Here is an 11,893-nt window from a genome sequence, read left to right as displayed (position 1 = left end):
CAGGTTAATTAACGCTGACAATCAGGGCTGGCATGGAGGGAGCTGTCCCACCGTTTATTGGCAAAGGCACCGGGGATGGCACCGGACACGGGGCCCGGCACCGCGGGGTGACACCGAGTCCTGTCGGTGACACCGGGGCCCTTTGGTGACAGCAGGTGACACCGGGTCCCATGGGTGACCCACACAGGATGTCCTTGGTGACACCAGGTCCCTTTGGTGACAGCAGGTGACACCGGGTCCCATGGGTGACACACAGGACTTGGTGACACCAGGGGCCTTTGGTGACACTGGGGCCCTTTGGTGACAGGAGGTGGCACCAGGTCCCATGGGTGACCCACACAGGATGTCCTTGGTGACACCAGGGCCCTTTGGTGACACCAGGGCCCTTTGGTGACAGCAGGTGGCACCGGGTCCCATGGGTGACACACACAGGATGTCCTTGGTGACACCAGGTCCAGCCAGTGACACCAGCTTTGCCTGAGGTGACACCAAGTGCCACCACGGGTGACACCGGCTCCTGTCCGGTGCCCTTGTGCTTTGGTGACACTGGACAGCACCAGGACCCCCTGACGCCCCTCCCCACGAGGAGGAGCAGAGCTGGCTGTCCCCGCCGGTGCCACCGTGTCCCCTCTACGTCCCCCTGGCCGGGGCGAAGGCCTGGATGCCGGTGATGGCGCGGCCCAGGATCAGCGCGTGGATGTCGTGGGTGCCTGCGGGGACCACCAGGCCTCAGGGACCCCCTGAGCTCCTCGGGGACCCCCTGAGCTCCTTGGGGACCCCCTGAGCCCCTCAGTAACCCCCCTGACCCCCTCAGGGACACCCTGAGCCCCTCAGTACCCGCCCTGAGCCCCTCAGAGACCCCCCTGAGCCCCTCGGGGACCCCCCAAGCCCCTCAGTACCCGCCCTGAGCCCCCTCAGGGACCCCTCAGAGCCATCAGGGACACCCTGAGCCCCTTGGGGACCCCTCTGAGCCCCTCGGGGACCCCCCTGACCCCCTCAGAGACCCCCCTGAGCACCTCAGTACCTGCCCTGAGCCCCCTCAGAGACCCCTCAGAGATCCCCAGACCCCTTCAGTACCCACCCTGAGCCCCTCAGTACCCCCCATGAGCCCCTCAGTGCCCCCCCTGAGCCCCTCAGGGACCCCCCAAGCCCCTCAGGACCCCCCAAAGCCCCCTCCCCAGCGCACCCTCGTAGGTGTTGACAGCCTCGAGGTTCATCATGTGCCGGATGACGTGGAACTCGTCGCAGATCCCGTTTCCCCCCAGCAGGTCCCGCGCGTCCCTGGCCACGGCCAGCGCCTTCCCGCACGAGTTCCTCTTCAGCATGGACACCATCTCGGGGGCAGCCCTGGGAGGGGACAGGGGTGGGGACACTCTGATCCCTCCCAGGACCCTCCCGGACACCCCTGGGGGACGAGTGGCACCCACTTTCCCTCGTCCTTGAGGCGGCCGAGGCGCAGGCAGGCGTGCAGGCCCAGCGCGATCTCCGTCACCATGTCGGCCAGCTTCTTCTGCACCAGCTGGTTCCGGGCCAGAGGGCCCCCAAACTGCTTCCTGCGGGGCAGGGGAGGGGGCAGCGAGGTTTGGGGAGGGGCTGAGGGGTGGTGGGACCCCCAGAAAAAGCCCCCAGCCCCTGCTGTTACCTGTCGAGCACGTATTGTCTGACTGTCTCCAGACAGGCCTCGGCGGCGCCCAGCGCGCCCCAGGCGATGCCGAACCGGGCCTGGGTCAGGCAGCCAAAGGGGCCCTGGGGGGCAGGGGGGTTATTGGGACCCCCAAACCCCACCAGGGGACCCTCAAACCCCGCCGGGACCCCCAAACCCCGCTGGGGGACAGGGGGGTGTCACTGGGACCCCCAAACCCCTCCAGGGGACAGGGGGTGTCATGGGGACCCCCAAACCCCACCAGGACCCCCCAAACCCCGCTGAGGGACCCCCAAACCCCACTGGGGGACAGGGGGGTGTCATCAGGACCCCCAAATCCTGCCGGAGGACAGGGGGGTGTCATCGGGACCCCCAAACCCCTCCAGAGGACAAGGGGGTGTCATCGGGACCCCCAAACCCCTCCAGGGCACAAGGGGGTGTCATTGAGACCCCCAAACCCTGCCGGGACCCCCCAAACCCCTCCGGGACCCCCCAAACCCCTCCGGGACCCCTCAAACCCCTCTAGGAGACCCCCAAACACCTCTGAGACCCCCAAACCCCACTGAGTGACCCCCAAACCTCTCTGGGACCCCCCAGACTCCACTGAGGGACCCCCAAACTCCGCTGGGACCCACCAAACCCTTCTGGGACCCCCCAAACCCCACCGAGACCCCCCCTCACCGCCAGCCCCTCGGCGTTGGGCAGCAGGTTCTCCTCGGGCACCTCCACGTCGTCCATGAGGATCATGCCGGTGGTGGAGGCGCGCAGGGAGAACTTGCCCTCGATTTTGGGGGTGCTGAGCCCGGGGGTCCCGCGCTCCAGGAGGAAGCCCCTCACCTTCCCGTCCTCCTCACACCTGGCCCACACCACGCACAGGTCGGCGATGGGTGAGTTGGTGATCCTGGGGAGACAGGGAGGGGGTTAAGGAGGAAGTTTGGGGGTCTCCCGTGGCCCCCTCACCCCGATCTCGAGGCTCACCAGGTTTTGGAGCCGCGCAGGGTGAAGGTTTTGGCGCTGCGGTTGTGCCGGGCCCTGGTCTCCATCCGGCCCGGGTCGCTCCCGTGGTTGGGCTCTGTCAGCCCGAAGCAGCCCACCATCTCCCCCCGGGCTGGGGAGGGGGCGTCAGAGCTGCCCCATCACTCCTTTTCTATCCCACAGACCCCCCACCATCTCCCCCCGGGCTGGGGAGGGGCGTCAGAGCTGCCTCATCACTGCCTTCCTGCCCCACAGACCCCCCACCATCTCCCCCCGGGCTGGGGAGGGGGCGTCAGAGCTGCCCCACTGACCCCCAACCTCCTCCACACCCCCCACAGACCCCCCACCATCTCCCCCCAGGCTGGGGAGGGGGTGTCAGGGGTACCCCAAGACACCCTGAGCTGCCCCTTCATTCCTCTTCTGCCCCGCAGACCCCCCACCATCTCCCCCCGGGCTGAGGAGGGGGCGTCAGAGCTGCCCCATCACTGCCTTCCTGCCCCACAGACCCCCCACCATCTGCCCCCCGGGCTGGGGAGGGGGCGTCAGGGACATCCTGAGCTGCCCCATCACTCCCTTTCTACCCCACAGACCCCCCAAACCTTTCCCCAAGCTGGGGAGGGGGCGTCAGGGGCACCCTGGGGTCACCCCAAGCTTCCCCACTGACCCCAAACCTCCCCATCACTCCCCTTCCACCCCACAGACCCTCCTCATCCTTCAAACCCCCCAAAACGCCCCCTTGCACCCCCCAGCCCCCTCCCCAGCCGTGCCCCAGCGCGGGGGTCTCACCGAGGCGGGGCAGGAAGCGCTCCCGCTGGGCGGGGGTCCCGTAGGCCCACAGGGGGTACATGACCAGCGAGGACTGGACGCTGAGCACCGAGCGGTAACTGCTGTCCACCCGCTCCAGCTCCCGGGTCACCAGCCCGTAGCCCACCGAGGTGGTGCCCGCACAGCCGTACCCTGCGGGACCCCCGGGGTGTCCCCAAAAACCCCTCAGTGTCACATAGAGACCCTCCCCAGAGAGCCCTGGGGTCAGCCATGGTCACTCAGAGACCCCCAGGGTGTCCCCAGGAATGTCAGTGTCACACAGGGACCCTCCCCAGGGTCAGCCATGGTCACCCAGAGACCCCCCAGGTGTCCCCAAAAACCCCAGTGTTACATAGAGACCCCCCCCCAGGGTCAGCCATGGTCACTCAGGGACCCCCAGGGTGTCCCCAGGAATGTCAGTGTCACATAGAGACCCCCCCCAGACAGCCCCGGCCTGGGGTCAGCCACTCAGGGACCCCCAGGGTGTCCCCAAAATCCCAGTGTCACATAGAGACCCTCCCCAGACACACAGTCCCACCCTGGGGACAGTGTCACCCCCCAGAACCCCCCCAGTGTCACCCCACAGATCCCCCCAACCCCACCCTGACCCCCAATTCCCCACCCCAGAATTGCCCCCCACCCACCTCCCCCTGAGCCCCCCCATAACCCCCTCAGGACCCCCAGGGACCACCCACCCCCCCCCCATTCTGTGCTCAAATCGCCCCCCCGGGGGTCCCCACAGCCCCCTCCTCACCTTGGATGGTGGGGCCCAGCAATCCCAGTTCTCCCAGTTCACTCACGATCTCCCTGTCAAACACTGGGGAGGGGGCGAGGTGGGGGTGAGGAGGGGTCGAGCTGAGGTGGGGGGACCCCCTGGGGGAATTTGGGGGTCTCCCACACCCCTTCCCCCACCTTGGGCCAGCAGGAATGAGGGGGAAGAGAATTTGGGGGGTGTTGGAGGAAATTTGGGGGAATCAAGGAGTTTTTTGGGGGGGTCAGGGGGTTTTGGGACACCAAAATTCCCTTTTTTTCCTCACAAGAAAAATCCTGATGGAGATTCGGGGCTAACGGGGGGTCGGGCAGCTTTGGGGGGACATTTGGGGACATCTGGGGGGGGACTTGGGGTACCCTCAACGGGGATTGACAACAGCTGCTGCTTCTGGATGTGCTTGGGGAGGTTTTGGGGGTCTCAGGCTGTTCTGGGGGTATTTTGGGGGGCTGTTTTTGGGGTACCCTCATGGGGATCATCATCAGCTGCTTCTGGATGAGCTTGGGGAGGTTTTGGGGGTCTCAGGCTGTTCTGGGGGTGCTCAGGGGGCTGTTTTTGGGGTACCCTCACGGGGATCATCATCAGCTGCTTCTGGATGTTCCTGGGGAGGTTTTTGGGGTCTCAGACTATACCGGGAGTGGCCCAGGCCGTACTGGGGGGTCTCAGGCCATACTGGGGGGGTCTCAGACTATACTGGGGGGGTCTCAGGCTGTACTGGGGGGTCTCGGGCTATACTGGGGGGTCTCAGGCCATACCAGGAGTGGCTCAGGCCATACTGGGGGGTCTCAGGCTATACTGGGGGGGGTCTCAGGCCGTACTGGAGGGTCTCAGGCCGTACTGGGGGGGTCTCAGGCCATACTGGGAATGGCCCAGGCCGTACTGGGGGGTCTCAGGCCGTACTGGGGGGTCTCAGGCTGTACCAGGAGTGTCTCAGGCCGTACTGAGGGGTCTCAGGCTGTACTGGGGGGTCTCAGACTATACTGGGGGGTCTCAGGCCGTACTGGGGGGTCTCAGGCTGTACCAGGAGTGTCTCAGGCCGTACTGGGGGGTCTCAGGCTGTACTGGGGGGTGCTCAGGCCGTACTGGGGGGTCTCAGGCCGTACTGGGGGGTCTCAGGCTGTACTGGGGGGTCTCAGGCTGTACTGGAGGGTCTCAGACTATACTGGGGGGTGCTCAGGCTATACTGGGGGGTCTCAGGCCGTACTGGGGGGTCTCAGGCTCTACCAGGGAGGCTCAGGCCATACTGGGGGGGGTCTCAGGCCGTACTGAGGGGTCTCAGGCTGTACTGGGGGGTCTCAGGCCGTACTGGAGGGTCTCAGGCCATACTGGGGGGTCTCAGGCTCTACCAGGGAGGCTCAGGCTCTACCAGGGAGGCTCAGGCCGTACTGGGGGGTCTCAGGCTGTACTGGAGGGTCTCAGATTATACTGGGGGGTCTCAGGCTGTACTGGGGGGTCTCAGGCTCTACCAGGGAGGCTCAGGCAGTGTGGGGGTGCCCCGGGGGGCAGTTTGGGGGTACCCTCGTGCCGGTTGGCGTGCAGCACGCGGGGCAGCAGCCTCTCCTGGCAGTATTTGCGCGTCGTGTCCCGCAGCAGCCGCTCCTCGGGGCTCAGCAGCCCCTCCAGCCCCAGAGGGTCCTGCCAGTCGAACTGGGGGGCGCCTGGGGATGGGATGGGGGGTCAGAACTGTGTGTCCCCCCTCCTGGAGCCCAAATCGGGGGGTTTTGGGGGGTTTTGTACCCCCATTTCACTCACCCTGTGCCGGGGGGGTCCCAGTGCTGCCCCACCGGGCCCCGCTCCGGGCCAGGCGCAACAGGGGGGGGGCCAAACGCAGCGCCATGGGGGGTCTGGGGGACATGGGAGGGTCAGGGACCCCCCGGTTCTCACCCAGGGACCCCAAATGACCCCCAGGAAAGACCCCCCGGTTCTCACCAAGAGATCCCAAATGACCCCCAGGAAAGACCCTCCTTTACACCCCCAATTCCTGATAGAGATTTCTGCATTTAAACCCCCAATTCCTGATAGAGACCCCCCTTTACACCCCCAATTCCCCCCCCGAGACCCCCCCCTTTACACCCCCAATTCCTGATAGAGACCCCCCTTTACACCCCCAATTCCTGATAGAGACCCCCCTTTACACCCCCAATTCCCCCCCCAGAGCCCCCCAATTCCCCCCAAAGCCCCCCACGAGATCCCAACACCCCCAATTCCCCCCCCCAGAGCCCCCCAATTCCCCCCAAAGCCCCCCAGGAGACCCCAGCCCCCCCAAATCCCCCAGACCCGCCCCCTGAAGCCCCCCGGACCCTCCCCAGGTGACCCTTGACCCCCCCGGACCCTCCGGGCTCAGCGGCGGCGACCGGACCCGGCAGAGCCGTGACGTCACGGGGGGTGGGGGGGGCGTGGCGGGGGCGTGGCGGGAAACACCAGAATTAACCCCTGAGTGTCCGGGCTCCCCAAATACCCCCCCCCAGGATGTGTGACCCCTCCCCAAATCACCACTGGGAGGGTCTGAAAGGGGTGAGGGACCCCCAAATCGCAACCCAGAGAATTGTGGGGGGTCTTCACGCCATGATGAGTGCCCCCCCCCCCCCCCTCCCGGTGTCCCCCCACCCCAGGGTCCCCCCGCCGTTCTCAAATCACACTTGGGGAGGGGTCGGTGCTGTACAGCCTTTATTGGTCCCCGCGGCCCCCCCGGGCCCCCCCCCCCCCAAATCCCGGGGGGAGCGTTTGCATAGCGAGAACGGGGGGGGGGGGGAGGGGAAAAGGGAGTGTGATGACGTCACTGGATGGTCGATGACGTCATTGGTTAGGGTGGCTCTCGCGTGACGTCACCAACGGGTAACCCAATCCCCCCCTCGGCTGACCATCGCATCCTCAGTGACGTCATAGATGTGACGTCACCACTCAAACACCGCGATAGTGACGTCACCAAACCCAGGTGACATCAGAGCGGCGCCTGTGACGTCAGTGCTGTGACGTCACACCGGGGGATAACGGGACACTGGGGGGAGGGGTGTCACCCTGGGGGGGGGGTCTCCGGGTTGATGACATCACACCTCAGGGGGGGAGTCGGGTCAGTGACGTCACACGGGGGGGGTGTCACAGTATTAACCCTTTGCGTACAGGGGGAGGGGCCTTGGGGGGGGGGGGGGGGGGCTGCGACCCCCGCATGCCTGAGGGGTCCCTGGGGGGTCCCGGGGTGGGTCCCAGGGGGGTCTCTGGGGGTCCCTGGGGGATCCTTGGGTGGAATCCCTGGGGGGTCCCTGGGGGGTCCTTGGTGGGGTCCCTGGGGGGTCCCTTGGGGGTCCCTTGGTTCCCCCCCCTATTTACAGCCGGGTTTTTTGGGGTGATGGGGAGGGGGCTCAGATAAAGCTCAGCGCCCAGGGGCGCTCCGGGGGTCTCCGGGGGTGCCCCCCCCGGGTCCCACCACCACAATGGGCACCGGGGGGGCCGCCCCCCCCCTCTCGTGCTCCTGCACCGGGCTCAGCGTTTTGGGGGGTCCCCGCGCCCCCCGCTCGGGCTCCTCGGGCCCTTGGGGAGGGGGCGGCTCTGCCCCGGGGGGACCCCCCAACAACAGGGGCAGCTCCTGGCGGCCCAGGCGGCGGGCGGGGGGCGCGATGGGGCTCGGCTCCCCAGGACCCTCCCCGTCCCACTCGGCCAAACTCTGCAGCGGCGGCTCGGCCGGGAAGTCCTTCCTGGGGGTCTCCAGCCCCAATTTCCGAGGGGGTCCCGGCGCCGCCTTCTCGGGGAGCCCCCGGCGGGCCAAACGCGGGGACTCGGCGGCTTTGGGGTGCAGCTTGGCCGGGAAGGCGGGCGGGGAGGCGGCGGGAGGGGAGGGGGTGTGGGCCAGGGGGGACAGGGGGATGCTCCCCGCCGAACGGCACCGCGCCGCGCGGTACTGCCGCTGCAGCTTCGGGGACAGGCCCTGCAGAGAGCTCGGCCGCAGGTGGGGACCCGCTGGGGATGGGGGAGCGCTGGAGCCCGGGGAGCTGCTGGGGGGAGACGCCCCTGCGGAGAGACGGGGGGTGAGTGGGGGGAAATGGGGATTGGGGATGGGGTCAATGGGGATGGGGAATGGGGTCAATGGGGAATGGGGAATGGGGAATGGGGATGGGGAATGGGGTCAATGGGGATTGGGGATGGGGTCAATGGGGATGGGATCAATGGGGAATGGGGATGGGGTCAATGGGAATGGGGAATGGGGAATGGGGAATGGGGATGGGAATGGGGAATGGGAATGGGGAATGGGGAATGGGGATGGGGAATGGGGAATGGGGATGGGGAATGGGAATGGGGTCAATGGGGATGGGATCAATGGGGAATGGGGATGGGGTCAATGGGAATGGGGAATGGGGAATGGGGAATGGGAATGGGGAATGGGGAATGGGGATGGGGAATGGGGTCAATGGGGATGGGGAATGGGGTCAATGGGGAATGGGGTCAATGGGAATGGGAATGGGGAATGGGATCAATGGGGAATGGGGAATGGGAATGGGGATGGGGAATGGGGTCAATGGGGATGGGGAATGGGGTCAATGGGGAATGGGGTCAATGGGAATGGGAATGGGGAATGGGATCAATGGGGAATGGGGAATGGGAATGGGGTCAATGGAGAATGGGGAATGGGAATGGGGAATGGGAATGGGAATGGGGATGGGGAATGGGGAATGGGGAATGGGGAATGGGATCAATGGGGAATGGGGAATGGGAATGGGGTCAATGGGAATGGGGAATGGGGAATGGGAATAGGACCGGGAAACGGGACTGGGCACCGGGAGCCTCAGAGCCCCGCCCCTTTTCCCGGTACCGTTAACCACAGTAGCCACGCCCCCTCTTATAACCACGCCCCTTTCATAACACCCCCGCCCATTTCCCGGAACCGTTCACTACCCTGGCCCCGCCCCTCCCTCCCGTGGCCCCGCCCCTCTTTTTTGAAGCCCCGCCCCTCACCGGGGTCGCGCGCCCGCGCATGCGTGGGGGAGGCGGGCAGCGAGTCGGAGGAGGAGAGCGAGCGGCTCAGTGACGTCAGCGAGCGGCTCGTGTGCAGCAGCGAGGCCTGGCGGGCGAGGTGCCGGAACAGCGCGCTGCGCCGCCTGCCGGCCGGGAGGACCCTTACAGCCCCGGGCCCGCACGGTGCCCCCCCGGTGCTTTTGGGGGGTCCCGGGTGGTCTCGGGGGTGCCTTTGGGGGGTCTCGGGGCTGTTTGGAGGGGTCTTGAGGGTGTTTTGAGGGGTCCCAGGAGTGTTTTGGGGGGTCCCAGGGGGTCCCGGGGGGGTTCCAGGGGGTCCCAGGAGGGTCCTGGGGGTGTTTTGGGGGGTTCTGGCAGTGTTCTGGGGGGTCCCACGGGTGTTTTGGGGGGTCCCGGGAGGTCCCAGGGGTGTTTTGGGGGGTCTCGGGGGTGTTCTGGGGGGTCCCGAGGGGTCCTGGGGGTGTTTTGGGGGCTCCTGGGGGTGTTTTTGGGGGTCTGGGGGGTCCTAGGGGTGTTCTGGGGGTCCCAGGGTTGTTTTGGGGGGTCCCAGGGAGGCTCAGGGATGTTTTGGGGGATCCCGGGGATCCCAGGGAGTTCCTGGGGGTGTTTTGGGGGGGTCCCAGGGGTTGTTTTGGGTGGTCCCGGTTCCCCCCCGGTGCCCCCCGGTGCCCCCCGGTTCCCCCCCGGTGCCCACCTCTCGTGGCCGCCCCCGGCGCCCCCCCGGCGGTTCCTCCGGGCCATCTTGGCGCGGGCGCTGCGGCGCCGGGCGGGGCCCAGGCGGATCGAGGTGTTCTCCAGGGGGGTCGTTGTCACCAGCACTTTGGTCCCGCTCTGTGCGACGGGGGGTGACGGGCACGGCCCCCCCGGGGGGTCCCCAACGCCCACCCACCCACCAGGGCTCCCCTGGTCACGGCTGACCTGCCCTGACCTTGCCATGACCCCGCTGTGACCCCGCCGTGACCCTGACATGACCCTGCTGGTCCCCCACAGGACCCCCCCCAGGACCCCCTGGTGCCCCCTAGGACCCCCCTGCGCCCCCCAGGACCCCCCATATAACCCCCCAAAACCTCACCCTTGTGACCCCCCCCAGGACCCCCCTGACCCTCCCCAGGCCCCCCCGGCGCCCCCCCAGGACCCCCCTGGACCCCTCCCAAAATCTCACCCCCGTTACCCTCCCCACGACCCCCCAGGACCCCTCGGGACCGCCCCCAGGACCCCCCTGGACCCCCCCAAAATCTCACCATTGTCACCCTCCCCATGACCCCCCATACAACTCCCCCAAAACCTCATCCCCCTGACCTCCCCAGGCCCCCTGACCCCCCCCACGCCCCCCAGACCCCCCCCACGCCCCTCCAGACCCCCTGTTGCCCCCCACCTTGAGGATGAGCTCCACCACCTCGGTGTGCACCAGGCCGTGCACCGGCTCCCCGTTGACGTGAGTGATGAGATCCCCCGCGCACAGCCCGGCCTCCTGCGCGGGGCCGCCCTCCTCCACGTGCTGCGCCCCAAAAATACCGGGGTCACCCCAGGAATCCCCCCAAAAATACCGGGGTCACCCCTGGGAGTGGGGATGTCACACCCCAGAGCCCCCCAAAAATACCGGGGTGACCCCAGGAATCCCCCCAAAAATAGCGGGGTCACCCCTCAGAGCCCACCCAAAAATACCGGGGTTACATCTGGAAACCCCCCCCCCCAAAAATACCGGGGTTATATCCGGAATCCCCCCCAAAAATATCGGGGTCACCCCTCAGAGCCCCCCCAAAAATACCGGGGTCACCCCTGGGAGTGGGGATGTCACACCCTGGGCCCCCCCAAATGTCCCCCACATGTGTCACTGTGTCCCCAAGGCCACCTTGTTCCCCTGTCCCCCAGTGTCCCCAAGCTCACCCTGTCCTCATGTCCCCAAGCCTGTCCTCGTGTCCCCAATGTCCCCAAATGCCACCCCCAGGTGTCCCCACTGTCCCCAAAGGCCACCCCCAGGTGTCCCCCATGTCCCCAAATGCCACCCCCGGATGTCCCCAAAGGCCACCCACAAGTGTCCCCAATGTCCCCCAAATGCCACCCCGGGTGTCCCCACTGTCCCCAAATGCCATCCCTGCCATGTCCCCAATGTCCCCAGACGCCACCCCCGGGTGTCCCCGCTGTCCCCAAATGCCACCTCCAGGTGTCTTCCATGTCCCCAAATGCCACCCCCTCATGTCCCCAAAGTCCCCAAATGCCACCCCACCATGTCCCCAAATGCCATGCCTGCCATGTCCCCAATGTCCCCAAATGCCACCCCCGCCGTGTCCCCAAAGGCCACCCCCGGGTGTCCCCCATGTCCCCCATGTCCCCAATGTCCCCAGATGCCACCCCAATGACCCCAAGTCCCCATGTCCCCGTGTCCCCAAGGCCCCGCACCCAGACGACGTGGTGCACGCTGTAGACGTCGCTGTCGCCCAGGTAGACGCGGATGGCGCGGAGGGTGAACCCGAATTTCTTCCCGGGCCGGGGATGGCGATGGGCGAGCGCGGGGGGGCGGCCACGGCCGGGGCCAGTTCCCGGCCCGGGGAGGAGTCCCGCGAGGAGGGGTCCGAGGAGAGAGACCGGGGGGACATGGGGCTGCCCAGGGGGGACGAGCCGGGCGCCTCCCCTGGGGGCCCAGAGCCTGCTGAGACCCCCGGGAGACCCCCAGGGGAGACCCCAGAGCCTGCTGAGGGCAGAGACCCCCAGGGGAGACCCCCCAGACCCCGCTGAGG

The 11,893-nt window shown here is 67.2% G+C and overlaps 2 protein-coding genes across 5 annotated transcripts; both read right to left on the bottom strand.

Moving 5' to 3' along the window:
• Positions 1-357: 357 nt before the first annotated feature.
• On the bottom strand, positions 358-6,576 carry GCDH (glutaryl-CoA dehydrogenase). Of its 4 annotated transcripts, none has more exons than XM_083881795.1 (11): positions 6,550-6,576; positions 5,943-6,034; positions 5,708-5,848; positions 4,176-4,238; positions 3,404-3,574; positions 2,621-2,750; positions 2,324-2,543; positions 1,643-1,746; positions 1,428-1,553; positions 1,187-1,347; positions 358-710 (listed from the first exon to the last, which is right to left on the bottom strand). In XM_083881795.1, the coding sequence occupies exons 2-11, from the start codon at positions 6,025-6,027 to the stop codon at positions 631-633; spliced, it is 1,281 nt and encodes a 426-aa protein (XP_083737921.1). In that variant the 5' UTR covers positions 6,028-6,034; positions 6,550-6,576; the 3' UTR covers positions 358-630. The 4 variants fall into 4 exon arrangements, with proteins under 4 accessions (XP_083737921.1, XP_083737920.1, XP_083737922.1 ...); XM_083881794.1 differs by having other exon boundaries at positions 6,522-6,563; XM_083881796.1 differs by lacking the exon at positions 6,550-6,576 and adding an exon at positions 6,491-6,499.
• A 555-nt stretch (positions 6,577-7,131) lies between these two features.
• On the bottom strand, positions 7,132-11,787 carry MAST1 (microtubule associated serine/threonine kinase 1; the record flags this gene model as incomplete). The annotated part of the gene is given in 9 exon segments (XM_083881721.1): positions 7,132-7,188; positions 7,518-7,670; positions 7,674-7,724; positions 7,726-8,195; positions 9,138-9,280; positions 9,850-9,986; positions 10,531-10,653; positions 11,556-11,650; positions 11,653-11,787. Coding segments are annotated over 9 exon segments (1,364 nt in total), but the record flags the coding sequence as incomplete, so codon positions are not given.
• Between the last annotated feature and the right edge of the window lie 106 nt (positions 11,788-11,893).

The sequence above is a fragment of the Zosterops lateralis genome (genome assembly GCF_965231275.1).
Source record: "Zosterops lateralis genome assembly, chromosome: 35".
NCBI classification, from domain to species: domain Eukaryota; kingdom Metazoa; phylum Chordata; class Aves; order Passeriformes; family Zosteropidae; genus Zosterops; species Zosterops lateralis.
The sequence above is the reverse complement of the archived record's forward strand: the minus strand, read 5'-3'. Positions and strand labels throughout refer to the sequence as shown.